This window comes from Thermobia domestica, unplaced genomic scaffold (genome assembly GCF_964235325.1).
Source record: "Thermobia domestica unplaced genomic scaffold, izTheDome1.hap1.1 HAP1_SCAFFOLD_1157, whole genome shotgun sequence".
NCBI classification, from domain to species: domain Eukaryota; kingdom Metazoa; phylum Arthropoda; class Insecta; order Zygentoma; family Lepismatidae; genus Thermobia; species Thermobia domestica.
The window spans coordinates 1-13,073 of record NW_027656867.1 but is presented as its reverse complement, the minus strand read 5'-3'; the positions used below and the strand labels follow the sequence as shown (position 1 = coordinate 13,073).

At 33.8% G+C, this 13,073-nt stretch overlaps 1 protein-coding gene across 1 annotated transcript in view; it reads left to right on the top strand.

The window, feature by feature from the left end:
* Positions 1-11,352, top strand: part of LOC145677650 (rhotekin-like) — a 35,802-nt gene extending 24,450 nt beyond the window's left edge. Inside the window, exons 7-9 of the mRNA XM_081748083.1 lie at positions 260-417; positions 5,064-5,176; positions 7,582-11,352. Coding sequence (XP_081604209.1) covers positions 260-417; positions 5,064-5,176; positions 7,582-7,790 — 480 coding nt within the window. The 3' untranslated portion in view covers positions 7,791-11,352. The remainder of the gene's footprint in view (positions 1-259; positions 418-5,063; positions 5,177-7,581) is intronic.
* Positions 11,353-13,073: the final 1,721 nt, after the last annotated feature.

The following is a 13,073-nucleotide window of genomic DNA, read 5'->3' as shown; positions in this document are numbered from 1 at the left end:
TTTTGGACATGAGTATACATACGTATGTGACATCCGTGATATATTGGGGATTTGTTGAGTTAATTTATTACTAGTAAATGCAATCTTTTGAAAGTAATGTATTCATTTCTTTCAATCATGAAATTATTTAATGTAATAGGATGTTATATACTTACCAGCTAGTACAAGGGAATTGTATTTACATCATATAAAGACAGCTACTATTGATTAGGTGATGTATCGCTTCTGAACTATTATTCTTTCTTTCATTTATTCGCAGGACACTGTGATTAGGCCGGGAGACGCAATATCAAAACAAATAACTATTTCTAATCTCTGCGAAGGTAAAGAGGACCTAACAATTATTCGGACCACCACAAGCGACGAACAACAAAAGTGGATACGACAGTTAGTTCAACATGTCAAGGATCACCTCAGGTAATTTATGTTCTATATAGTTTTTTAAATGGGAGAAAGGAAGTTGATTTTAACTAAGAAAACTTTAGATGCCTTTTTAATAATATGATCATGGACGTCCTCTCCCCAGAATTCAAATAAATTTATAATTTACAGTTAAGTTTCCGGGCACAAGCAATATTGCATTCAATTCTCCTATATTTTCTTTATTTCTTTAGATTTCTAAGTTCTGTTGTGAAAATACTATGTGATAAGCAAAATATAAAAGCAACTGTCGTTTCTCTGAGAACTGTGCTATGAATACCGGGATTGCACCATAAAAATCAACCCTCATGCGACTCTTTTCCACGTTCTTTTCCTTCTCATCCCAATCTGAGCCTTATATGCCAAAAGGCCAGAGATATTTAAAAATAAATCTATAAACTTTGCCCCTCCTGCAAAAAATCCTCGAACGCCCACGGACATGATTACACATATTTGTGTTTCGGAGCAACCCAGTACAGTTTCATTTAATAATAATTTGATACAATAACTTATGAAACAAATTAGCATACAAGAAAGGAAGAAAGAAAAAAAAAACACTTCTTTATAATTCATGGTGAAGATAAGCGCATCTCGCAGCAAATAAAATGTGTTCATTAAAACTGAAAAAGTTCTTCCTAAATTGAATTTAGTAGCAAATATTTTTATACTTTACGGTATATTTTTGTAGCATCTTACATGCGTTTGTTTCCTTTGGTTATATATTTTAAAAATAGAATGATCTTGAAAATTCAAACCAAATTCATGTGAATTGTTATTCAAATAAATAGAACTCCAGAAAAGCACTACAGTACAGTTAAAGAAGTATAATATGAAACTATATAAAAGTTTCGATATTACAATAACGTCTTCATCAGACACATTTTAATTTACATATACCTAGTCCGTGACAGGAAATACAATGCAACACGAACCATGCCTCTTCCTCAATTTGTTGAGGTTTTATAATGTTAACAAAAGCACATAATAATATTGCATACGATTATTCTTATTTCAAATTGTAGAAATGTATCAGTCACCATCACCGATTTTGGTCCGCATAACATACGTTAGTCTTCCCATTCATATATGAGTAATCCCAAAATAGTTTCGAAAAGTAGACGCTGAAAGGTTTGGTACAAGAAGAAGAAGAAGAATCAGCCCCTGATGGTATACAACCACGCATAAATTGTTTCTCGCTAACAAACAACAGTAGCAGAGATAGAAAATGAGGCAAATTCTGATTGGAAGATATAATGGTCGTGCAGATTTTGGAGAACGGTTTGATTATTTACATTAAAAGGAAAAGTTTTTATACAAAGGAAATTGAGAGTGCGTTCAGTTCAAGCTTATGTTCACTACTTGACTAATATTTTGTTTACATTTAAAAAGTTTTGCCAGAAGAAAAGTACACTAAAGCTTACATTTTTAATACGAGTAGCGAGAAAACAAACTGTTTCTAACCTTATCATCAGTTTTCTTTGTGTATAACAATGTAACCTTTGTAATATTCAACTTGTAAAGTTACAAAATCTAGCAGAGTGGGTAAGTGGTAGTGGTACAGATACTTGACAGAGAATATTGTCTAAAGGCATACAAGAAATGTCTTCTTTATCTGATCACCTCAGTGCATTGCAGGGTCCGTGCGGATACATAAAACTAAGAAGACAATAATTGTTTTCATAAGAAAGAGCCAAAACTTATTTACTACTTCAAGTCTCTATATATAATATGCGCAATAAAATCACCAATTGCAATGAAGTCACAAAGTCCGAAATATTTGCGTGCAATTCAGTTCCTTGAATCTTCCATCAGTACATATTGTAAATCTTCCATCAGTAGATTTAAAATTACTTTTTTTTTTTTTTTTTACATTTAAAACCTAATCATGGAAATTTGGTGGACAAGATTTCGCTTTGAATCTGAGGTGCCCAATTTTCTGTAAAATGAAAGTGTAGCGTTAAGTAAGTTCTCGTCTCCTGCACATTCTTCTTTACTGTTGCAACGACATTATGTTGAATATTACATATGTATTTATGGGGTACTCCATTACTGACATATTTTCTTAACACATCGATGAAAACCTCTTTACTAACAGTTTTTTTTTACAAGGTCTCACTTTACCCAAATTGGAGAAGTAACAACCAAGAGAAGTCACGTCCAAACGCTCGACGCCAGGACAGTCAACGCACTCCTAAAGATGACAAACATCTTTTTGATTCTCATATGTCATCAGTTTGAAGTGTTTATCTAACTTCGTGTTAGGTACATTATCAGGGACATACAAATGTAATTTAATAGCTTATTTTCAAGTGCTTTCGTAATAAAATAACAAAAATATTACCGATTCTTATACTTTGCTTTGAAGGACCTCTTAAAAGACATATTCTGAAAATTTAAACATAAATAAAACAGGTTTTACCGCAATAAATTTTCAAAATAGCGCTTGTTATTATTTCAAAATGTGAAATAGGCAGTTTTCCTTTTAATATCTATAATAAAACAGTTCTCTAAAATACCACCATTATACTTTCCAACCAAAACTTACCCCACTTTTCTCTCTCTTCTAATGTTTATATTACCGAAAAACAATTTAAATGTGGTTGTAAACCCGTCAGGGACTGATTCTTCTCCCCATCTTAACACCCCTCTCTGTTCGTACTTTTAAGGACTTACATATACGATACGCACCAAAATCTGTGAAGGTTGATGGGCACCCGTTTGCATGATCTGAAATTGAAAGAACTACACACATTTTTTTTTATTTTAAATCAATCCATATTTAGGAATACGATTCTATTTTAAGGGAAGGTAACAACAAAATAAAAGTTACATTTAAAATTTAGTGTGACGGGTGTCAGTTTCTATACTTTCAAGCTATAAATAACTGCGTAATAATAATATTCCAACTGTGCTTAAATACCAGATGTTTAGTAATTATTATATCCTATACTCTCGTGCTCTTTTCTTTCTTTTTCTATTTTACTAACCGTTCTTTCTACACTTCGTTTTTCAGTACATTTTTCTAGTTTCTTATGCTCTTAGCCTTTTTTCTTGTCGTATTAAAATCCTTTATGTACCTAGGTACTTTCGCTAAAATATTAATAATATTTATATTTTCTCTCTAATATGTTTGTAAAATCACACTTCTTTCTTCTCTCTTTAGCCTCACATCATCCTTACATTGCTTTATTCGTTCCTACTTTGCCTTCCCTATACATTTCATTTCACTATCCTGTAAGACAGACCTTCCCAACCGGTGTCGCAAAATTTTAGAATTTAAAAGTAAATTTTATATTATCCAGAATAGTTGTAAGTGTAGACTTCATACAACACATTTTATTTTTCCGTAAAGCCTTTAATAACCAAGTTTATAACAGTTTTGAGTTAGAGTGTACAACTCAACACTTACAACGGCAGCAACAATGTTCAATTCTAACGTAACCTAAATGTATCGCATGTGTATCCAATAAAGTATCTTCAGTTAAAAAACAAAAGTTGGTAAGTACTACTACAGTATAACCTACTATATCATCCTTTGGCTCTTTAAAAGCCTTGATTTTTCTTTTGTGCTTTCCAAGATACGCCTTTTTGTCCCTCTACTTTGCTATTCTCTTATCTATTTGTCTTTTCTACTTCAATTTCTTCATTCAGTTTCTTCATTTCTAATACTAATTCATTCAGTTTAAACAATCCAGGGAACTTCTCTTCGATTTTCCGTAGCAGGTTGAAGTTGTAAATTGAGGAAAATTCCATTGAATAATTTAAACTGTTTTTCTTTTTTCATGTAAATAACACTATTTTTATACTGTCATCTTGTAATTTCGCTATATTCTTCATTCTTCTCTTCCGATTTCCCAGTTGTATGTATATAATTCTGAACGTTTGGATTTCCAATGCACTATTGTATTTTAAACTAGGTATATTCTTTTAATAAATATATAGATAATTTCATTTCATAATTTTACTTAAACTATTTCCTCAGAACATTGTATTCGGTTCCACTGTCTTCATCACTTCTCTAATGAAACAAATATGTTATGAAATTTCCTTCTCTTTTCGCTATCGCCGTCAAATACTTCCTAGATGTGATATGGTAAGTTCAAGAGTTCATAGTGGTAATTTCAGAAAAAATTCTAGCGGAAGTTTAACTCCATTAGACCTAATGAGAAGCAGAAGATTTTCAAAAGAATATCATGTATTTCTGTGCTGAGTTTGAATAGTGAATAGAAGAATGAACACTGATGTGATTTATACGAATCATTACCCAGAAAAGTGTGAAAGTTAGAAACCAGAAACTTAATTACCACTAACTTACCAGTAGCTCCGCATAAACGACATTCTTTACTTAAGTCAGTCATCAAACAATATCTAATTACGCATGTGGTTAACAAGTGCCTTTCCTTGTAGCTAAAAGAGAGGGAAAAGAATCTAAAAATAGAAGACAGAAAACATGAATGTGTATCAGTTGCAGAATTCAGTTGTTCACTTTTTAACTTCTCCAGATGTAATGGAAGGGTAATTTTTGCAACCATATTTATCAACTTAGCAGAAATTTAAATGCCAAACATTTTCGCAAAGATTAACAATACCGGATTTCTTTAAACAGTACTGACTGGTAACTAATTGAAATTTTGTGTTTGTAGGTGGCAGCAAGCTGCGGAGAAAATAATGGAAATTCAGTCACCAGGGAGCACGAGGCATTCCTTCAGTCGGCAGAGTCGCCAGGGGTCTCTCTATGATGAGACGCCATTAATAGGTAAACGGAATTTTAATATTTTTTTTTCGTATGGTCGGCAATATTTTTCAGCACACTTCGTGTAACAAACTACACCAGTGATTGTTGATACAAATAGGAAAAAGTATGCCAGACAGTGGGTACATTTGTAAGGATATAACTGAAATTACAACAATGGCAATTACTGAAATGATAAAAAGCTTGTGTTATCTTTATGATAATGTATGGTACGGTCGAACTGGTACGGAATATAGGACAAATGGTCGATCTGGTACCGAATATAGGATAAGTTTTACTTTTGTTTGTTTCTCGGTGGAAGTATTACGTTTTAGAAGGGACCATTCTTTTGTAATGACGGTATGGATGTTTGGGGGTCTTCAGTAAAAGATTTCGAGACTGGAGACTCCGGGAAAATTTCTGTTTCAGGTGAGGTGGTTGGTATGTTATAAGCAAGATTTATTAGTAGACGGAGCCGTAGCTACAGGTGGTTCAGTTCCTGCGACGAACTTCAGCTCCTTCCCAAACGTTTGGTGGTTTACTTAGATATGTTCAAAAAATAACCAGTCAAGAATAAAGGGAACTCAAGTTAGCCTTCTCCCAAAATTATCTCTGGATCCTCTTGTCTTACTTTTCTGGCTATGGGCCTGGGATAGCAAATGTAGGGAACGTAAAGTGTGTGTCGTTTATGAGAGTTTGCATTGGAGCAGGAGTAGCTGTTACGGAAAGTAGAAGAGTGAAGTTTTCTATATCTATATACATACTAGAGAACGAGCACGTGTTTCGTAAACACAGCTATCTTAATTTGTAATAATTACAAAGACACAGTCACTTCGATCTAGGCGCCTTTACTGGGACCCATTCTGTGGATAAAATAGGAGTAATCTATACAATTCTTAATTAATCTTACTATTAGTATTGCAATGTCCTTTCGATATACTAACTTACTACAGTCTTCATTGTAAAATCTTTTTACTACAAAACTATCATGATATTCACAGTCATAGACTAGAAACTGACATCAGTTAACCTTGGCATGTGTATTTTTCACATGCATTTTCTGCCCCAACAGGAATAAGTTTCAGTGGAGTTTTTGCACGACTGAGTTGTTCACTGATTCGAATTATGGGGTATTTCCAGTTAGAGAACGGTGACGAGAAGATCCTGAGGTATGATTGGGTGGAACATACACAGGTTTCCAGAATGACCCAAGTCATAGGGTAGAAGTTTGATTTGAGTGTGGGAGCTTTTGAAGTGGAGGTATTGGTACTGTTCGTAGGCTTGATGTGTACGTTAATCCCGAGATGCCCATTAATTTTTATGCACAGCTTCAACTCTTTTCTTACTGTTATTTTTGTCTTTTCTCTTCATCTATTGATTTCGTACTTGTAATCTGTTTTTGCACTATCCATTTATGGCTATTGGTGCAAGAGAATGCGACTTTCTACAGTTCTGTTCGTCTGGGATTGACTGCCGAATGCCTAACTATTAGGGTACCATTTCCGGCTTTGTTCTCATGGCCTTCACTTCAAGAGCTCCCACCTCACCACATCAAACGTTTCCTACCCTATTCCTTGGCCATTTGGGAACCGTATCGTCTCTCAGTAGCTTACAGAACCCTCATGAAAGAAATAACACGACAGCAAGTCCTTTATTTCGGAGGTTCTTACTCAACATCTCAACTTTCATTCCCTACAGAAACTAACGAATCCTCCATATTTACCACCTCACCTGAAGCCGAAAACTTCCCGCTTGGCCTAAAACCGTTTACCGAAATCTTCTTCCTTCACATCCCTATCATCAAAACTGGTCTATCTTGCCCTCTTCGCTAGTTTTAGAACATATTGTGGTGGTTTGGATTGTACGTTAGACTGTAGGTCCACGTTTTATATTGTCTCAGTACTGAAAAAGGATATTAAATACAAACCAAAACTGGTCCCTTGAAACATCCAGCTACTCTAGGCGAAGAAATGCCAGAAACCCAATACTCATAGGATTGTGTGTGAGATTGTTTCCAAATTTTCCATTCCTCTTTGGGATTCCTTTGTTCCAACTATAAATTTGAGAATGCTAATACGACAGAGTTACATAGATCTTGTTTCACTTTCCGATGTGGCACATTTAAATCTTTCTTAAAAGTAATAAAATGTCATATTCTCATTTTACCATTATAAAGAATACCATCATACCCTTTTTGTTTTGTATCCATCACTTGATAAAGCAAATAGCAATATCGAGACACTTCCCAATAACAAAATTAGCTGTTGTAGTGTTTGTTTTTAAAGACTGATTTTGTTTCCTTTCTTAAAATCAATTTAATATTTCAATGTGTACCGGTATATGTGATATCGGTAGTGTTACACACTGAAATTGTGTGTTAAAATACTATTTTTGTAAAATTTTTAATTTTATTTATTTTATTTTTTCAGAATCTGTTTCATCCGACTACCACAGACCTACAGTGCAGGAAATCTTCGGGCTGACTCCTTCGACAAGTCTAAGCTCCTGCGCCTCTTCGTCATCGTCACCTACATTCCGGGAGAGGTCATACAGCAGTGGAGCTAACGGGTACAAGGGTCGCGTAGGAACGGGGTCTGTGAGGTCACATTGGCCTTTTAGTCGCAATGGACAAGACTGACACACGGTATCACCCAGTATCAGTGAATAAAAACACAACATAAAAAAAGAAACAATTATTAAAAAGTGCTGGGGTTAATCATCTGAATGAATGAGTTGAGGAAGCAATAAACAGGTGTAAGAGAAAACGTGATTATAAGTGAACATCAATAGTGAATGGAGAAAAGTTAAACGTTCTCCAAGTTCAGTTATGTGGCAAGTGTATTTATAGATTAGCACTAGCCAAACTATTTCAGAAGTAGGTGGTGCTAATTTCATGTTTCACTACGTAGAGTTTTTATCCAGTCTTTATATTGAATTACGTAAACAAATCCTCATAAGATAATTTTAGTGACTGCAGATTACAACCCAGTTATACTAGTTACTTCAGTTTATGAAATGACACACATTATTACGAAATATAAGAATTTTCAATCTACTCGTCTACGTTTAACATTAAGTAGTTAGATTATTATTTTCGAAGTATTTCTGTTAACCCTGAGAAACCTGTTGGTTCAAGTCAGCGACTTTGTAAGCCAGAATGCTTTCTAAATTGCTACATAATATATATTTGAAGATCTTAACTACCTATTAACGAAATACTTCATCACTAGTAGAGCGCTAATATTCGGTGTATGAGTGACCCATAAGACTAAAAAATAATAGTGATCAGATCTAGTCCTGCACTTCCTATTGTCCTATGTACTAAAACGTTCCTAATTTCAACACTCCTGACTAATATTTGTATAAATTTAGTAGGATGAAGTTTAAAATCTTCCATTGAAAATATGTTTCGTAAGTACAAATGTAAAGACTGGATATAAAACTAAGTACCAATGAACGGTGGTATTGGTAAGGTACTGTTTTGTAAATAAAGTTTGCGCTACTCCCATTGGGAATGTTCATATATGACCACTTTCTTTTTAAAAAGTATTTCGTACTTTTCCCCCGTTTCATTCTTTTGTATTCAATCATAAGAAAAGACCGAAGTTGTTTGTGCACAATTGTAAACACGTTTGAGAACACTTTACAATTTCAAAAAAATAAAAAAAAAAGTAAGTCATGCATGTGTGTAAGTGTAGTAACTACACGAATATAGCTGTCGTAATGTTTTGTAGATCACGATTAGAAATGCTTAGTATTTTGGATGTATAATGTCAGTGAATGTGAAATTATGGGGATTTACCCCCCAGGTTGAAGTGAACCGATTGTCGTTGCGCTGTTTTCTAAGTTGATTTAATATCCTAAAAAAGGGAATCGGTTGCTGGTCTGGGACTCAGCACTTACATAGGAAAACGGGAAAAGGAAAAAATAAAAAAAAATAAAACTTATTATGCTCAATAGAAGTGGTGTGAAAGTTGTACAAATGTTCATTGTGTCATGGAAGTATAACTGTTATTCAGTGGATCACTTTTTCGTACACTCCAGAATATTGAAATGACTTCTTTGGTAACAGTGGTAATGGAATGACGATCCACAAAGATTAACTGTGAAGTACAAAACAAAGACCATGTAATTAAACTTATACAAATATATTATTTTGAAATCGAAAACTCTACCTTTTTATCAAGTATGATGCCTTAATATAAGACCAGAGCTATTTACATCTCAAGCATTTGGATATGTTTAAATATGTTCTTCAACTCTAACTCAAACGAAAAAGCATTTAATCTGGATATTTTAGATTATATGAATCTATATTCGTAACAGGCTTACATAATGCCTAATAAAAGCTCGAACACAAAAACCGCAATGAGTTTCGTGTCATTGATTACTTTACATTCACGAAAATTACAGCGTGCGTGATCAGGCTCCTCAGTTACAGCGATCGATAAAAATTCAATAGTAATAAGTATATTATATAGTTAAGCACTGTATGATGTGGCAAGGCTCGGTACGATTCAACTTCCATGTTTACTTCATCGTGAAAACACAAGATACAGTAACTGTTCCAGTTATGGACCAGCCATTTCCAACTGAATCTTCTGTGACGCCACTGTTTGCTGCTCGCCTTCTTAGTAAACTACACGGAGAGGAGAAAGAGCTGTAGTAGCAGTCAAACAAGAATATAAATAGCGTTGTCGATAGTTTCCCAAGCATACGTTTTGTAGATCTATAATTCCGAATACAATGCCAATACTTGGTCCTTACATTTTCCTACCCTCTTTTGCTCTAGTGTTTGCTATCGTTTCTCATACGTAAAATACTCACTCATATAACTTACATATAAAATTAAACGTTGCTCCAACGACTAAATTAAAAGAAAAGTACTTCTATTTTACTTTATAGCCTTCTAGTTACAAAAGAATGTCAATATTTTGAGATAATCGTGGTTAAGAGATATTTGCCAATCATTTCTCACGCTAAACTTACCTTAACATAAACAGTGACAATTTTGTTCCATAGTATTTTTAATCAAAAATATGTGAAAGAGAAAGTGGGACTTACAAACATCTCGAGGTTCATTGCACTAGTCTTAAGAATAGGTGTAATTCTATTGAAGAAGTTGGATGCCCTTACAATCTGAACGCTCTAGAACTCGAACAACTTGAAATACGATCGAAAAATTCGAGCAAACTTCGCCTCTAAACACGTACACTGCTTCCATTTCTCCTGCTCTTGGGCCACCCGTACGCTTTGTCTTTCAGTTCGTTGTTGGAAGCTGTAGTAAAAGCATTTCCTGTGATTTTCGGTGCAATTTTATGCTTTTGTATTTGTTTTGAATTATTCTTTTTATTTGTATAACAACTTAGTGTATTCGCCATGGGTCCTAAAAAGTTCGTTTTTACGGAGGTATTATTAGTATTTAATATTTTACCTTCAAGTCAAATGTATTTGCTGGTAAAGTCATTTTGAAAATTTGAGTTCATGGGACCCAGGAACCGATTAATCCAGTAACTAATATTTTAAAGGAAAAAATGTTCTGGAATTCTAATGATTTGAAATTCAAATAGGGTTCCGGAGCGAATTAAGTTCATATTCCAAGGTATCACTGTATTTGTCAATTTGTGAGAAACAGAGGAGTTCTTTAGATCTGTTTCCAACTCTTAAAATTTATTGATAAGCTATTTGGAAGTTTCGAGAAGGACAGTTCTAGTAAAAGAAAGTGTACCCAATCGTATTGGAAACCATACATTATTTTATTTTTGTATTCTGTGACATTTCCCTTGTAATTGAATATGATCTTATTAATAATATCTCCTGTTTTTCTTTGAGTTTTCGAACACCCAAAGGTTACTACGCCCTCCTTTTGTTACATGGTGGTCTTGGATACGATTTCCGGTGAGGAACCAATATTCTTAATTTAAATCTATTTTACATACTTATTACATGTTTCAACTGATTAATAAAAAAAAAAAAAAAAAAAAAAAAAAAAAGGCTACGAGTTATTTTTGAGGTATGTGTCGGAAAGTTCATTTAGAAGATATTACTACTAGAAGAGTTAAGTAATGGAATTCTTTAACCCAGTTGTATAAAAGATTCAAGAGCCGCGGTGGCTCAGTTGGTACGTGGGTTCCCTAGTTCGAACCCAGGTCGCGTCAGTTACGCTTTGTTTTAGACAAACACGTTGTGTATGGGTTTTCTCGGGGTTCTCCTCTCGTTTTCTTGATTTCACCATTTCGTTCATCACAATCTCCCTTAGTCTCGGACCATAAACGTGGGACATTATTATATTCAACATATGTGGAAATCAAAATTATTCTACTAATGCAATTTCTTTGTTTGGATTTAAAGGGATGACACAAGTTTCTTACACGATCCGTTATTAAAATCCTAATAACACAGTGCAAACATGTAAGTTTCAAAAGCATTAAAAGTTAAATGTGATCAAACCACAACTTTTAATAAATATTAATGTAGTTTCGGCAATGTATTATCGCCTTCATAGACACATTATCTGACGTCTCAAAAGCGTAAGAAAGTTCGTGTACATTAATATTTTGGATAGTATTTGTATATCACTTAATTTATTAAATAATTATACTAGTACAAAATATCTGTTAAGAACTTGCGAATTGCATGTAAAAAAGAAAACTTGAAAACGCTACTTGTTTTGTTGGTTCCACTCGTTCAAGCTGCGCAAGTTCACATGCAATTCAGTATTGTATACTGATCTTAGAAGGTTTGAAGTATTACAAGGAAAGAGCTTACTGTTCATTCGCACATTTTTATTTTGTATTTTAATAATAAAGTTAGATGTAAATTTATATATTGTAGGAAAATCAATGTGCCTTAAAACTTTTTCAACGGACATAGCTATTATAACTCAAAAGCGTAAAATTGAATTGAGTATAGTAAATAGAAAGGAGTGAATACAAACTTATAATTTCACAAAGTTTCTGTACGTGAAGAATATTACAAGTTATAACTCGATCACCATTAAGCTTTATAAAATTTATAAAAACTTTCGTGAGAAAATAAAACCATGCTTTTAGCAGCTTCCTTTCTCCAGCTGAATCGTAGTTATTATTATATATGTATGTATGTACAAGATACTAATTTTACCGGGGAAGCTCCCTCTCCCAAAGAAAGAAAACAAATAGTAGTGAAGCAAGAAGCGAAGTTTGGTAATCGGCTAGCATCGTCACTGGTATAAAGAATTCCTTTCTTTTAAGGAAATTCGAGTTTAATACTCTATCAGAAAGAAAATATTTTCTACCCAACTTACTTTTTTGTAAGTCAGATTGTGACGTAACATACTGGGAACATTAATCATATCCGTACAATTTCTATGCAGTAAATTGCTTCTAGATTGAGTTTGATTTTACTGAATTTCTATTTTACAGAGCGGACATAGTTCTGCTTCCTAGTAGCAGAGAAATCTAGGATTCAAATTCCAGGACTGGTCGTCTTAAGTGGGGGAGGTGGGGTTTCCTCCATCCTGGTAGGTAGGATACCTCTAAAGAAATAGTCTTATCCGACTTAAACATTTCTGACCATCTTTCATACTGTACAAAGGCCTTTTTGCCACCTATACTTTGAGCTTCGTTAGTAAGCAAACTTAAAGTTTGCTGTTGAAACTACTTTACGTGATTTACTTGTTACCTAATATGTATTGGTGACCAAGAAGAGCTTAGAGGAATTATATTTATATGACTGAAACACCAATGATTTAATCAAATATATTGTGGTCTCAAAACATTCGATTACCACTGTTGCTAACTGTCACGGGATTTTTTTAAAACTTATATATAAATCGTGTCCAATGAAAAATAACTACCATCATCGCTGCTACGAGTGATTGTACCTGACAATGACATTCATACCCTATATGTCGTATTAAAAATATCTAAACTAGTTTTCA